The sequence below is a fragment of the Euprymna scolopes genome, chromosome 11 (genome assembly GCF_053919585.1).
Source record: "Euprymna scolopes isolate OS-2025 chromosome 11, ASM5391958v1, whole genome shotgun sequence".
Taxonomy (NCBI): domain Eukaryota; kingdom Metazoa; phylum Mollusca; class Cephalopoda; order Sepiida; family Sepiolidae; genus Euprymna; species Euprymna scolopes.
The window spans coordinates 93,699,990-93,713,248 of record NC_136492.1 but is presented as its reverse complement, the minus strand read 5'-3'; the positions used below and the strand labels follow the sequence as shown (position 1 = coordinate 93,713,248).

At 32.9% G+C, this 13,259-nt stretch overlaps 1 protein-coding gene across 4 annotated transcripts in view; it reads right to left on the bottom strand.

Moving 5' to 3' along the window:
• Positions 1-440: 440 nt before the first annotated feature.
• Positions 441-13,259, bottom strand: part of LOC145287966 (filamin-A-like) — a 311,755-nt gene continuing 298,936 nt past the window's right edge. For all 4 annotated transcript variants that reach the window (XM_080135939.1, XM_080135937.1, XM_080135940.1 and 1 more), the window contains 2 exons: positions 6,011-6,178; positions 441-2,855 (listed from right to left, as the gene is read on the bottom strand). In XM_080135939.1, the coding sequence (XP_079992065.1) occupies positions 2,623-2,855; positions 6,011-6,178 (401 nt within the window). In that variant the 3' untranslated portion in view covers positions 441-2,622. The remainder of the gene's footprint in view (positions 2,856-6,010; positions 6,179-13,259) is intronic.

Here is a 13,259-nt window from a genome sequence, read left to right as displayed (position 1 = left end):
AATTCAAATAATACCCTGCTTCATTCAAATATGTAATAAATATTTACAACTAATTTAAATTAATATTATTATGATATGTACATATTTATTTCATTAAATTAAGGCATAGTACAAAACAGAATTTATGAAGTGGTCAAATACGGATGACTTCATTAAATTGAGCAATGAGGCCACTGTACTACGAAAAGCTGTCTTATCAGGAAAACAATGTTCATCGTTAAAACTTAGAAGTGCATCATTTTAATAACGGTATCTGCAAAATGTAAAATAAAAGCAAAGCATAACTTGGTAATGAGATTCGAACCGTTATCCAAACGTTTTTTCTTTGTTTTTGTTTTTTGTTTTGTTTTTACATGAAAACCAGACTTTGGCAAAAGAATTATAGAGTTAGCAGAGCCGAAAAAAAACGGGATTAGTGGAAATAAATATACAACAAATAATTTTTACTAAAAGCATGAAAATTTTATTTTCCATTGGCCTGCATAGTTTTCAGTTGTAAAATTTTTTGTATTTTTTTTTATTCCAGAATTATTTGCGTCGCCTCGAAAACTTGGAAGAAGAAGATCCAAAATGACTTCTGCAATTTACCTGATTTTAACACGTACATCGTATGTTTAACAACTGAAAAATCAAAACTTACATAATATATACAACTAATAATTGTCACCAATACACATAAACACTTCTAACTTACTGAGACTGTTTTAGTATTTTTACTTTATTTTAAATCGATCTTTTTCGGCCTAGAGTAAGCATCTTTTTTTACAAGAGTTCTAGGCTACGAAATAAATTATGAAATAAAAACAAATATTTACAGAAAGTTTTAGAACTGAAAAAATGTTAAGCGATAGAAAATCAAATTATTTCGTTTTTAGCAGAAATTATTTCTTGTATATTTGCCTTGCTTTTAATTTTATGCGCTTTTAACTATACTACATTTTCGTCCAGGCTTTTTGTAAGTTATGGGAGGCCCTAATAACTTGTCTATTTTTTTTTTGTAAGGCATATGAACATTGGCTCAGTCGAATGATACTAAATCAGCAGCAACAATGACATATATGTATATTAACAACGTCATTCGTTTTTCTTCGCAATGTCAGTTGCCGTTTTTCCTTTTGTCGGTTCAGCATCGACAGTTTCTGCTTTTTTTTGTACCGACATTTGTGAATGTCTGTTTTAGCGTTACTTATTTTAACAGATCTATCCTATCCAATGTTTATTGCTACTGCTTGTTTAGTATTATTCATTCAGAAGTGATATCTGCCTTATGCGGCATTACCACCGGCAGCTTGAGAAATCTTCCTTTAAACAATAAAGTTTGTAGGGGATATCAGTCGCGGGTATATACTGGTTTAGAGGAGATGACGTTAGATTTTGCAGTTATTTTTTTTTTCAAGGATATTTCCACATAAAGTGCTTAATATCCCAGAAGGATCACAAATCTAGTGTTGCCCACACTCAACGTCATTTAATGATTTAACAAGAACCTGTGTGTCATACAGTAGTGATGGATAACAAAATGTACGTTATTTTGGGCATCCGAAACTAGAAAAAATTGATTTTCATAAAGAGTTAAGCAAGTGTAATTATTGTCTTGTGAAACCAACGCTTTGTTTAATGCGCATCCATTACTTCATTTAATGCGCATCCATTACTTCATTTAATGCACATCCATTACTTCATTTAATGCGCATTCATTACTGTGTTTAATGCGCATTCATTACTTTGTTTAATGCGCATTCATTACTTTGTTTAATGCGCATCCATTACTTTGTTTAATGCACATCCATTACTTCATTTAATGCACATCCATTACTTCATTTAATGCGCATTCATTACTGTGTTTAATGCGCATTAATTACTTTGTTTAATGCGCATTCATTACTTTGTTTAATGCGCATCCATTACTTCATTTAATGCACATCCATTACTTCATTTAATGCACATCCATTACTTCATTAAATGCGCATCAATTATTGTATTTAATGCGCATCCATTATTTCATTTAATACGCATCCATTATTGTATTTAATGCGCATCCATTACTTTGTTTAATGCGCATTCATTACTTTGTTTAATGCGCATCCATTACTTCATTTAATGCGCTTCCATTACTTCATTTAATGCGCATCCATTACTTCATTTAATACGCATCCATTATTGTATTTAATGCGCATCCATTACTTTGTTTAATGCGGATTCATTACTTTGTTTAATGCACATCCATTACTTCATTTAATGCGCATCCATTACTGTGTTTAATGCGCATCCATTACTTCATTTAATGCGCATCCATTACTTTGTTTAATGAGCATCCGTTACTTTGTTTAATGCGCATCCATTACTTATAAGAATAATTTGTATATTGTCATTATTTTCTGATATTATGATATAGACAAAAAAAAAAACGTTTACATACTTGTCAGTTTTTTTGTTTAAAAGTATTTTTTTTTCCTTTTTCATATTTTATAATATACAGACTTGAAATACTAAATGTATATAAAAAAACGTTTTGTCAGCATTTCTGGTAAGTCTTTTTCCCCCTTTCTCTTTTACTACTTTCTCTTTTCTGTACTAAATTTTGTTGTGGGTTTTACTTGTCTAACAGGTCGGTCGATCGATTCAGTAGAGGATCTCGGGATAGCTCATGTCATGTGATGTCATGCTCTGTCTAAGCATCATCGCTTCCAGTTCACTTTCTGATTCTGCCAAAAACACCGTAAACGGACTGCCCCTTACGTCCACGCCTGACCACATGATATGGATTGTGTACATTCCGGCCTCTTCTGGACAATAGAAGCAGGAGAATATTTTGTCCTTCGGGCTGTGTCGATGCATCTCTGTTTTAAATGCTCCTGAAATTAAAAAAAAAACATATATATATATATATATATATATATATATATATATATATATATATATATATATATATATATATATAAGTGTGTGTATATACGTAAAAAATTAAAAAGTAAACAATAACAAAATACAACTGATTAGAAACCACACCAATGAGATCCCATATGTAATCATATTCCAATTACAATCTTAACTAATTTTATTTATTCCATGCTTATAAATTTACTAGCATTTCAGCCCGGCGTTGCCCGGGTGTTTGGAGGTGTATGTTGAGAAAAAAAAAATGAAAAAAAAAAGCGGTCAATTTTTTTTAACTTTGACCTCTTAAAATTTGTTGTTTTGGGCTCAAATCAAGTTAGATCCATGTCCACAGAACCTATATCTAAAATTTCAAGTGTTTAGACAAAAATTATCGGAGGAGTTTGTTAGAGTTCTCAAAGGTCAAATCCTGGAACTTTGACCCCTTAACAGCCAAATTTCTGGCCGAAACTGGATCACAAAAATTTTCCCAAATCGCAGTACCCTGTATATCAAAATTTGAGCCTGTAGACTTAAAATTAACAGAGTTATTGCGTAGGAAATGTACACAGATATCCAGACACACGTACACGTTCACTTTTATATATATATATATATATATATATATATATATATATAGATAGATAGATAGATAGATAGATAGATAGATAGATTAAACAAAAATATATACGTATAAATATATATGGAAACAATTTTGTGTTTACTGTAAGATTTTTACGCAAATATTATTCAAGCATAAATCATGTAGAATATCTGCATGAATATAATTACATGTAATAGTTAATTAAAGATGATCATCCCATAAGTAAAACAAAAAAAAACTAATAGGGAATTAATTTAAATGAATGTTTAAAAGAATATGCAAATTAGCTAGATCTTTTGCTAGTGAATGCAATTACAGAACCCATATATAAGAAAATTGTATTTTCTTTTGAAATAAATAGAAGAGGGTTTTTAATATGAATATCAATACACACAAAAGAAAAACGAATTTATAAGAGTATAGAAGATAGATTTGTAAACGTCAGATATCTTCGTAGCATGCTTTGAAAAATTGTGCCTTTCAATTGTGAAGAGTGGCATTTCACCCTCAACGTCTCTCTTTTTGATATGCTGATTGTCGTCTTGATTTTCCTTGAATGAAATCTTTTTGATATGGTTTAAATATGTTCCCGGGCTATCAGATATCGACCGTTTGCTTATTTAATTACTAGATGTACACGGCATTGCCCGGTATTTAACGTAACGTTACATTCCTTAAGAAAAAGGGACGAAAAAAAAAAACCGAAAGAAAGTGAGACGTATGCGTGCGAGTATTATGTTTTTTTCTAAATAGTTCATTTACTGTAAGTAAAAAAAAATTCTCGAGATCGAAACCAAAACCTAAAGACAGTGAATTAAGTACGATAACCATTAGACTAACTGAACACGATCTCCAAAACCTATTTTCAAACCTTCTTATTCTTAACATAATGTGAACGATTAGCGCATGCGCAGTCGTGAAATAGTTAACAAACAGATAAATATCCGATGGCTTTCACGTACCAATTTTTCAGTTTTGGCCCCTTAGCAGTCTTTTTTCCAGATGAAAATGGATTAAAAAGTGTTCTACGTGTCTGAATTCTCTATATACCAAATTTCATGTCTGTAGATTAAAAATTCGTTGAGTATATAGATTGAGAAGTGTCCTCACATACATTATCACTTTTATAGCAAACCAAATCGATTTAAAACTATAACTAATTATTGTTTAGTTGATACGGTTTTACTTCTTATTTATAAAATTACTAGCCTGGGTGCACGGCATTGTCTGGGTGCACAGCATTGCCTGGGTGTTTGGGAGTGTGTGTTGAGAAAAAAAAACAAAACAAAAAAAAACATAGTAATAGGCAGACAGAAAAAAAGTGACATCTTTGCTGTTGTTGTCGAAGACAGAAAAAAAATCCAAAGCAGAAAGAATCATGAATATAAATTGTATTCAGATATACGGCCGTAGCCGAGATCGAACTCATTAGATAAGTTTGTGGTGCAATTCGAATCTTGTTAGCTGAATACTTGATGCTTCGCCAAGGTTATCAAGGGTATTATTTTTATCGTGACACCATCACTAGACGGGGTATCTACTGCGGCCTAAGAGAGTCCCATATACTCTCGAGAGAAGGGTAGACCACGCTAGTTTCTTAACGTGATATTTTACCTCGCGGTGCATACAGCGCCTCGCCTTCCCAAAGGGTCACCCATCTGGTACTGACCAGGCTCAACGTTGCTTAACTTCGGTGATCTCGCGAAAACCAGTGTGTTAATGTGATCGTACCGTATGCGGTTGTGGCAAATAATTAAAAATAAACAAAATCTAAAAATAAGCTGGGTAAAATCGCAATAGAAGTCAGGTCACTCATCACAGGCGGAGGAGTGTACTTGTACACAGCAAGATATGTTATTGGCATGTTAATCCACTATTACCCATTCTCTACTCATCTAGCTTTATTCCGTTTTCCTTTATAAAAAGCAACGCTTACAAAAAAGAAGACTACGGGGCAGTTAAAAGCATTGATTACAACTACGTCCGCAAAACTCGATCGTTTGCTTGTTAAATTATTAAGAAAATCAAATTGATTTCAAACCATAACTTATTGTTTAGATAATATTGTTTTAATTCTTATTTATAAAATTATGCTATATACGAGTAAATAGCTTCTGAAGTTTTTTTTTTTTTTTGTTATAACTTTTAAAGCTAGAAGGAACTTTCTCATTAGCAGTTTAAATACTCTTAAATTCCCTTCTAAGCTTAGAGGATCTCAAAGTAATTATTTCTGTTAAATTTGTAAGGGTTACTCTTTTTATTCTTTTTCCAGCTATTAACAAAAAATAAAAAGGCGTAATTCCTTATTTACAAACAAATATGCACTCTGGTGGAGTTTTAATTTCGTAAAATTATTAGTCTTAAAATTTCAATTGATTTTGCACATTTATGATTTCAATAAATATTAAATAATAAAAAATGACGTCCAATTATGAAAGTGATATTGACACGAGAAATACACAGAGAACACACGCGAAGTTTTCTTTTATAATGGTATTAATATCGAGATAAAAAATGGCATTTACGTACCTCTCGGGCCCATGATGCTGACCTTCAATTCTCCTGAACCGGCGTTGGTCGTATTTACTAGAAAGTTACTATTGTAATGGTGCAATAAACCATTCTCTAATCCAGGTCCACTCACCAACACATCCCCTTTTGTGTGGGATACGCCCACATTCAGTTCGTATGGACTTCCTAAAAGCAGAAGCAAGAGTGAATCATTTATATAAAAACAAAACAAAAAAAAAACAACAAAAACAAAACAAAAAAAAAACAATATTCTGTTTCTTCGTATCCTTTAGATTATTCGGACTCATCTTGTTCTCATCTTAAGTGTTATTTTCACAAACATCCGTGACGTAACGGATAAGTTCTTGGTAAAGTTCAGTTGTAAGTTATACTCTTCTGGCAGTTCAAGGTCCAATAATCAGCAGGGACGATATTCAGAATATAACTGCGAATTTATTAAGACTTCTACCCGGTTTTAGCCGACCAAACGAGAGCATGCTACTTCCACGGATTAACTAAATTTCGTGCAGATTCCCGAATTGGATTGAAAGATTGGATCGAATTTGACAAGATACACCTGGAAAGGGTCGGCCGAAACATTGTGGAAATCAGAACACACTTTTAAAAGAACAGCCTTTGTAGTTTCGGATACAGTTGCATTTATACGTAATATTTCATAAAAGAATAGTTTACAGTGCTTCTTATTAGATAATCTTTAAAACGAATAGCTAAAAATGGCGGAAGTTAAACATTTAGTTTTTGTGTCATTATTCGCCATTGGCCAATACCCAATTTTTTACTCATGAATCAAAATAATAACGGTAGTCCGAATAATCCAAATAATACGAATTATCAATCCACATCTAAAAAAAATCACAAACCTAATTCTGTTTTTTTTATACGACAATAATTTTTTACTAAGTAAAGTAATTACACTTTCGGGTTAGCTGAATTTCAACTTCTTTTGAAATGTGGAGAAAGTTGGGTTTTGGTATGTCGAGAACTGACATCAACTATTGGATTTCTAACTTGCATCGATTTTTTTAATAATCACATGTAAATATAATCATAAGAAGCACCGAAAAGGAAATTACATTTATTTCATTTTTTAAATAGTTTCAACGTTTAAGGTGTTTTTGATACCAGTATTTAGCACGCGTCTCGGAATATAGAAGTAATTGACATACCAATTTTCAGGAAATCATGTTTTGTAGTTGCAAATATATTTAACTTTTAAACATTGTGTTTCCTATGTTCATCAAATATGTATGTAATGCTATTCAAATGATCGTGCGTGATATTGCTTCTCACGGTTATGTGTCATTTATATAACTGAAAATCAGTACTTGCCTGGTGTTTATACAAATGCGAAGAAAGTTGGGTATTGGTGTGATGGGGACAGCCACCAGCAACTGATTTTCTAACTTGCGCCTAATTTTTTTTTTAAAAATACCTTAAAATTTAAGGATATTTCTGATATAAATTATAAACGTATATCTATCGCTTTAGTAGAAATCGAAACATCAATTTACAGAATCTCAGTACTTGTAGGTTCGAAACTATTTATTTTTATACAAAATATATAAAACAACAATATACAGATGACGATGGCTAAGGGGTTAACTGCACGCACTGACGATCAAAGTATAGCAAGTTCAATTCCAGTTGATTCCACAGAAACACTTTCATTTGGGGATGTGGGCAACCTTCCCGTGATTCTACATTTAATTACCCGATGGATTTCTATAAAGAATTCTAACTAGGAAACAAATGCCAACAATAATCATCTCATTCATACGAAATAAATGAATGATGCTCAATAACAGCAGTGGGATGAGAGAATGTCAACAGTTTCTTTTAACTAACTTCAACATTTAAATATATTTCGACCCAAATCTCTGGCAAATTTTAAGCGATTGAATAGCAATCAACACGCCCATTTTGCAGAAGTTTTATCAAAGGTGTATTTTTAAGAGGTGGCGAAACATATTAAAACAAGTCATAGAAAAAAAATCTTATCATACAAATATGTGGTTTCTTCCACAGATTAATTTTTTTGCATTTATAATTTAAATACTATTTCGGGCATATGGCCCTTGCGGCTCGCCCGTATATCGCATAATTTTGAAGTTCAATTTTCACAAATTTTACGCATTTAATTAGATGGTATTTCGGCAATTACGCGTCGAATGTTACCTTCCAAGTGGTCTATCGTGTCTGGTTTATTAGTTCATGGCATGATTCTTTTCATTGTTTTCACTCAAGTTCATATCATATATGTTACATTGTTTGGAATCAGTTGATATCTTATATACTTTTATATAGAGTGGTGTGGTTTTCGGTTGATTAACTGTGTCTAATTGTGTCAAATATATACTCGAGAGTTAAAACAATAAGAATACTCTGTTGTCATAGCCCTAGTAATAACATACAACATAGATATTAAAAACAAGTATTTAAATAAAAACATGTATTAAAAATTGAATAATACGAATGAAAAAACCGGAGACTTTACAAATCCTCAAAAAGAAAAATCGAATGGGGTTAAAACCGCACGAACGAGGTGGCCAGTTTGATAAAATTATCCGTTCATCAAATGTTTCTCAGTAAATTTATCATCTCGTGCTCTATGTTGCATGTGGCTTCGTCCTGCTGAAACAACATGTTTGCAATATTAATTCCTTCCAGTTGAGGCACAAAGAAGTTCGTAATCATTTTTCTGCATCGTTTACCGTGGACTGTTATGTTCAGACCATTATCTTTCAATGCATATGCACCAATGATTCTACCAGCTCAAGCACATCAAACAGTGACTTTTTTTGGACGTAATGATGTTTCGACAATAATTTATGGATTATCATCGCTCCAAATTCGGCAGTTCTGTTTATTGACATAGCCATTTTACTAAGAGTGTGCTACACCAATGAAGAAAATTTGGAAGGAAATTGTGTCATTTACCAAATATACGGCGTGAATTATGATTACCGGACCAATGTCTGCACAAGTTGAATCTTGTAAGCGCGCAAACCAAGATCTTTACGCAAAATTTTCTATAAAGTCAAAGGGCAAAATTTTTATTGTTGATCACATTTCCGAATCAACACATATGCAACATTATCGATACAACCCTGTGCATTAGCAATCGCTTGTCCAGAGTGAAAGTTCGAAAACAATTCACAATTTCCCTAATTAATCGTTCCGATGGTCAATTATGAACACCATAAAACTCCCGTAATGCACGATGTGTTTCTCGAACTGACCCATGATTTTCAAAATAAATTTGCACAATTTGCAAACACTGTTCATGATGAATTGTCAAACCAAGCTGAACACAAAATAACCGATAGTTGCTGAATCTGCTTTTAATGAAAATGGATTTTCCGATTAAAATTTTGACCCCTTTAAATACATGCTGTAGTTTTCGAAAGATTCAACTTCATAAAAAACGTATCCAAAATAAAAACAAAAGTATAGATGGGAAAGTCAAAATAGTTGTTGTTGGTTTGAATAACTCCGATATTTTGAGGCCCCATATTTAAGGCATATATTTGGGATAAATGCTGCGATCAGAACACATTTTTAAAAGGAAAGCCTTTGTAGTTTCGGATACAGTTGCGTTTACGTAATATTTCATAAAAGAATAGTTTACAGTGCACCTTATTAGATAATCTTTAAAACGAATAACTAAAAATGGCGGAAGTTAAACATTTAGTTTTTGTGTCATTATTCGCCATTGATCAATACACAATATTTTACGCACTAATATATTTTATTCAATATATAGTCAACATGACTGAAAATCGATCTATCCCATAAGAATTATATTAATCTTTTCTAATACATGAATTTTATCTCAATGAGAAACTCCATGTCAACACAATGTGAATAGAAATTGAATACACATTTCCATTACAAGTTTGAACAAGTCGTGAGGCTACAACCCTCCGACTTATTATAATAGACTGATTGGCTGGTTGTTTCTGTTTTACGGCATATCAACCCTTTTCAGGTTATTTAATGCCGAATCCAGTGATTTTGAAGAACAATATTTTAATAAAATATATTTGTTTATTTAAAGTCGGTTTCTATTTAACCCATAGTTGGGACCCTAACAGGTTCTACCACTCCAGTCAGAGTTGACCTAGGAGCAATAGCAATTAAAAGGTGGCTCCACACTCCCCAAAGCCCGCAAGCTGGGGCCTCACCATCGGATATAGTTTAAGGTCATATCCAGGACCTATCATGATAGACCAGATTCATATAATATGTGATCTACATATATGAGGCGATCCTAAATTTATTCCATGAACAAGTTAATAACTATAAAATTATTTATCTGATCAGGCTTACACTTTACAAGGCGGTTACTCCTATCGAAGAGCATTCGATTCGTAAATGAATTTTTAAACACATCGGAAATTGCAATTTCGTCAACATTTTGACTTTTGGTTTCAACAGCACTAAGGTTAAGGTCAATGGTAAAGGTTGTATGATAAAATTAACTCATTGAATGTGGGTCATGCTGAGACCAACATATTTGCGTAAACTAATGTCCGAGATTATTTGCAGATAAGCCACTTTGAATGGAATATGTCTAACCGTTATCTACATAGGATAACTTGGGAAGTCAGGTTCTGGTTAGTCAAAATTTGACTTCAGGCAAAGGGTAGAATCTAAGATTTTCGGACAGGGGTGAAAATATTACAGGAAATGGACAGAAGAGACGGTAAGAGCTGGCATTCTGGGTATGAAACGGATTAGATTGTCTGGAAACTGGATATCAGTTGAAGTTGGACGTTCGAGGAGGCGGTTGGTTTTCAGTAGTCTTCGAGAACAGAGGATCTGTTATGTCAGCTTGCACTTGCGTATTATTAGATGTGATAAGTTTTTTCAAGTCTGCTATCTAACCTAGAAAAACGAGTTTGATTTTTACTAGCCACAAAAAATAAACCTATGTTAATTGTTTTGAATTTGGAGTTGTGGTTTTTGTTTGGAAGAAGAATTCCTTTGTTGCAGGACTGAATAATTTGAAAAACAACTTTAGACCGCCAGAACGAGTAGGACGATCACGGCTCAGTGAACTCATACATATTCATACCGGTCTGCGGCTTGCTAAGCCACCAAGACCGCGTTTAATATAGAGCACCTTGTACTTTCAAGTAGTTACACATTTAAAACATAGTAACAATATAGAAGCTGTGCCGCACGAATAAAAATACACCTCAAAATATAGTTATTCTATACCTCTGTGGTGACTAGATCTACTGTTACATATAAGTTTGTTATTGCTTTTTATTTCTATTCTGTAGTCATGCTATTAGCATAGTAATAACTCACTTGAAAACATGACATGTTCAATTTCATGTTATAATAAACTCATCTTCAAAATCGACGATATTGTTATGCAATCTATAGTGCATAACACAATGGCGAAGAGTTAGACGACTGCTAACTAAATGGCCTCACTCATAAAAATGTACCATGATTCCTTTGTGTTAATTAGTAATACACAGACGAAAAATATTTCCTAATCCTATATATATATATATATATATATATATATATATATATAATGAACCCATTTCCTCCTATGATTTTGACCTTAATAGAACTAAAAATATATTTTATGCGAATGTAATAACAATATCTGAGGTGTTTTATAGGTACATTGCCTCTCCACTTCCTCGATAATCGTAGATTCCTATATTTTTCTGCTGAAAGTTAACTGCCACAATCGGTTAAAATCAATGGAAGTAGTAAAATCTTTTCTCTCTAATTAATTGCTCCTTTCCTGTCACCACTTATACCGTTTCTAGGATCGTTCACACGGGACAGTTACGAAGGAACACCGGTTTGGGTTTTCTTTACTTCGTAGTTGCTTAAAAAACTGGAATGGAATTTTACCGTGTCTTTCCGTTCTATGCTTTCTGCTGGGTGAAACGCACCATGAACTTAACCGAATCAAAGGGTTATCTATGCCATTTTTTTCGCTTTATCTCGTTTTGTAGTTGCTTAAAAAAATTGGAATGGAATTTTAACGTTCCTTTTCGTTCTATGCTTTCTACTGGGTGAAACGCGCCATAGACTTAACCGAATCGAAGGGTTATTTATGCCATTTTTTTTCGCTGTGATTTTTTTTGTTTTTATTTTTCCGAACACGTTCATCATTTTTTCCTCCATATTTTTGCTTTTTATTTTTCCGATTTCTTTTTTAAAGAAGTTTTACGTTTGTTTGCTGTTTTTTTTGTTTTGTTTTTCCGATTTTTAAAAAGAAGTTTAACATCGTTTTTTTATATTTAAACAAGGTTATTACTTCGCTTATTCTGTACTTTACCCCCCCCCCCTTACACGCACATCTCCAAATACCCGGGCAACGCCGGGTACCCCCGCTAGTATATGAATATAATTGAAAAGAGAACTGAGCTAAATAGAGGGGAGATAAACATTACTTTGTCATAAAATTATGTAAAAAAGAACTGGCTTGGACGTATAGCAATGACATAAATAAACAATGTTGTCATCTCGATGTAAAGGACAGAAAAAGAATTCTGTCGCCTCGGAGGTCAGATCGACAAAAGGGGAAACAAGGAAATGAGTTAGTGCTATAGCTTTTTATGGATGATCACTTATGCAAATCCATCAGTGTCACATTGTCACGTGATCTATGACTTAACGCGTTACGTCACATAGTAATTTTATCACTTTCGGTTTCATGCTCGTTTACATACTGATATTTGTTTGACGGCTTGTAGAAATTGACTTTGAAACAAACATATTTGGGGCCAGATTTTATTTATTAGTTTATCTCTCAAGTCCATATTTATCATTTTATCCTATATTTTTCCTGGCCTTCCCATGTGAACTAACGCTTTTGCTTCAACTGTTTTGCGTCTATTAACCTAACAGCTTTCATCCATTCTTTCAACGTGCTCATATCATCGAAGTCTCTGCACATATCTACAGATATTTTTCAAATTTAATTTTTCACTGAGATCATTAGATCTAAGGCTGTTATTGAGAATCACATTACACATCTATCGTATCATTGCATTCAATGCATCAATATGTAATAAGTAAGGCTACGACAACAGAATATTCGCTTTATTGTTTTGACTCTCAAGTATATATCCAATACAGTTAGACACAGTCAATCAACTGAGAATCACATCAGTCTATATAAAAACATATAAGCTATTAACGGATATATACTCACGAGTCAAAACAATGGAAAGAATATGCCGTTGTCACAGCCCTAGTAATAACTAGG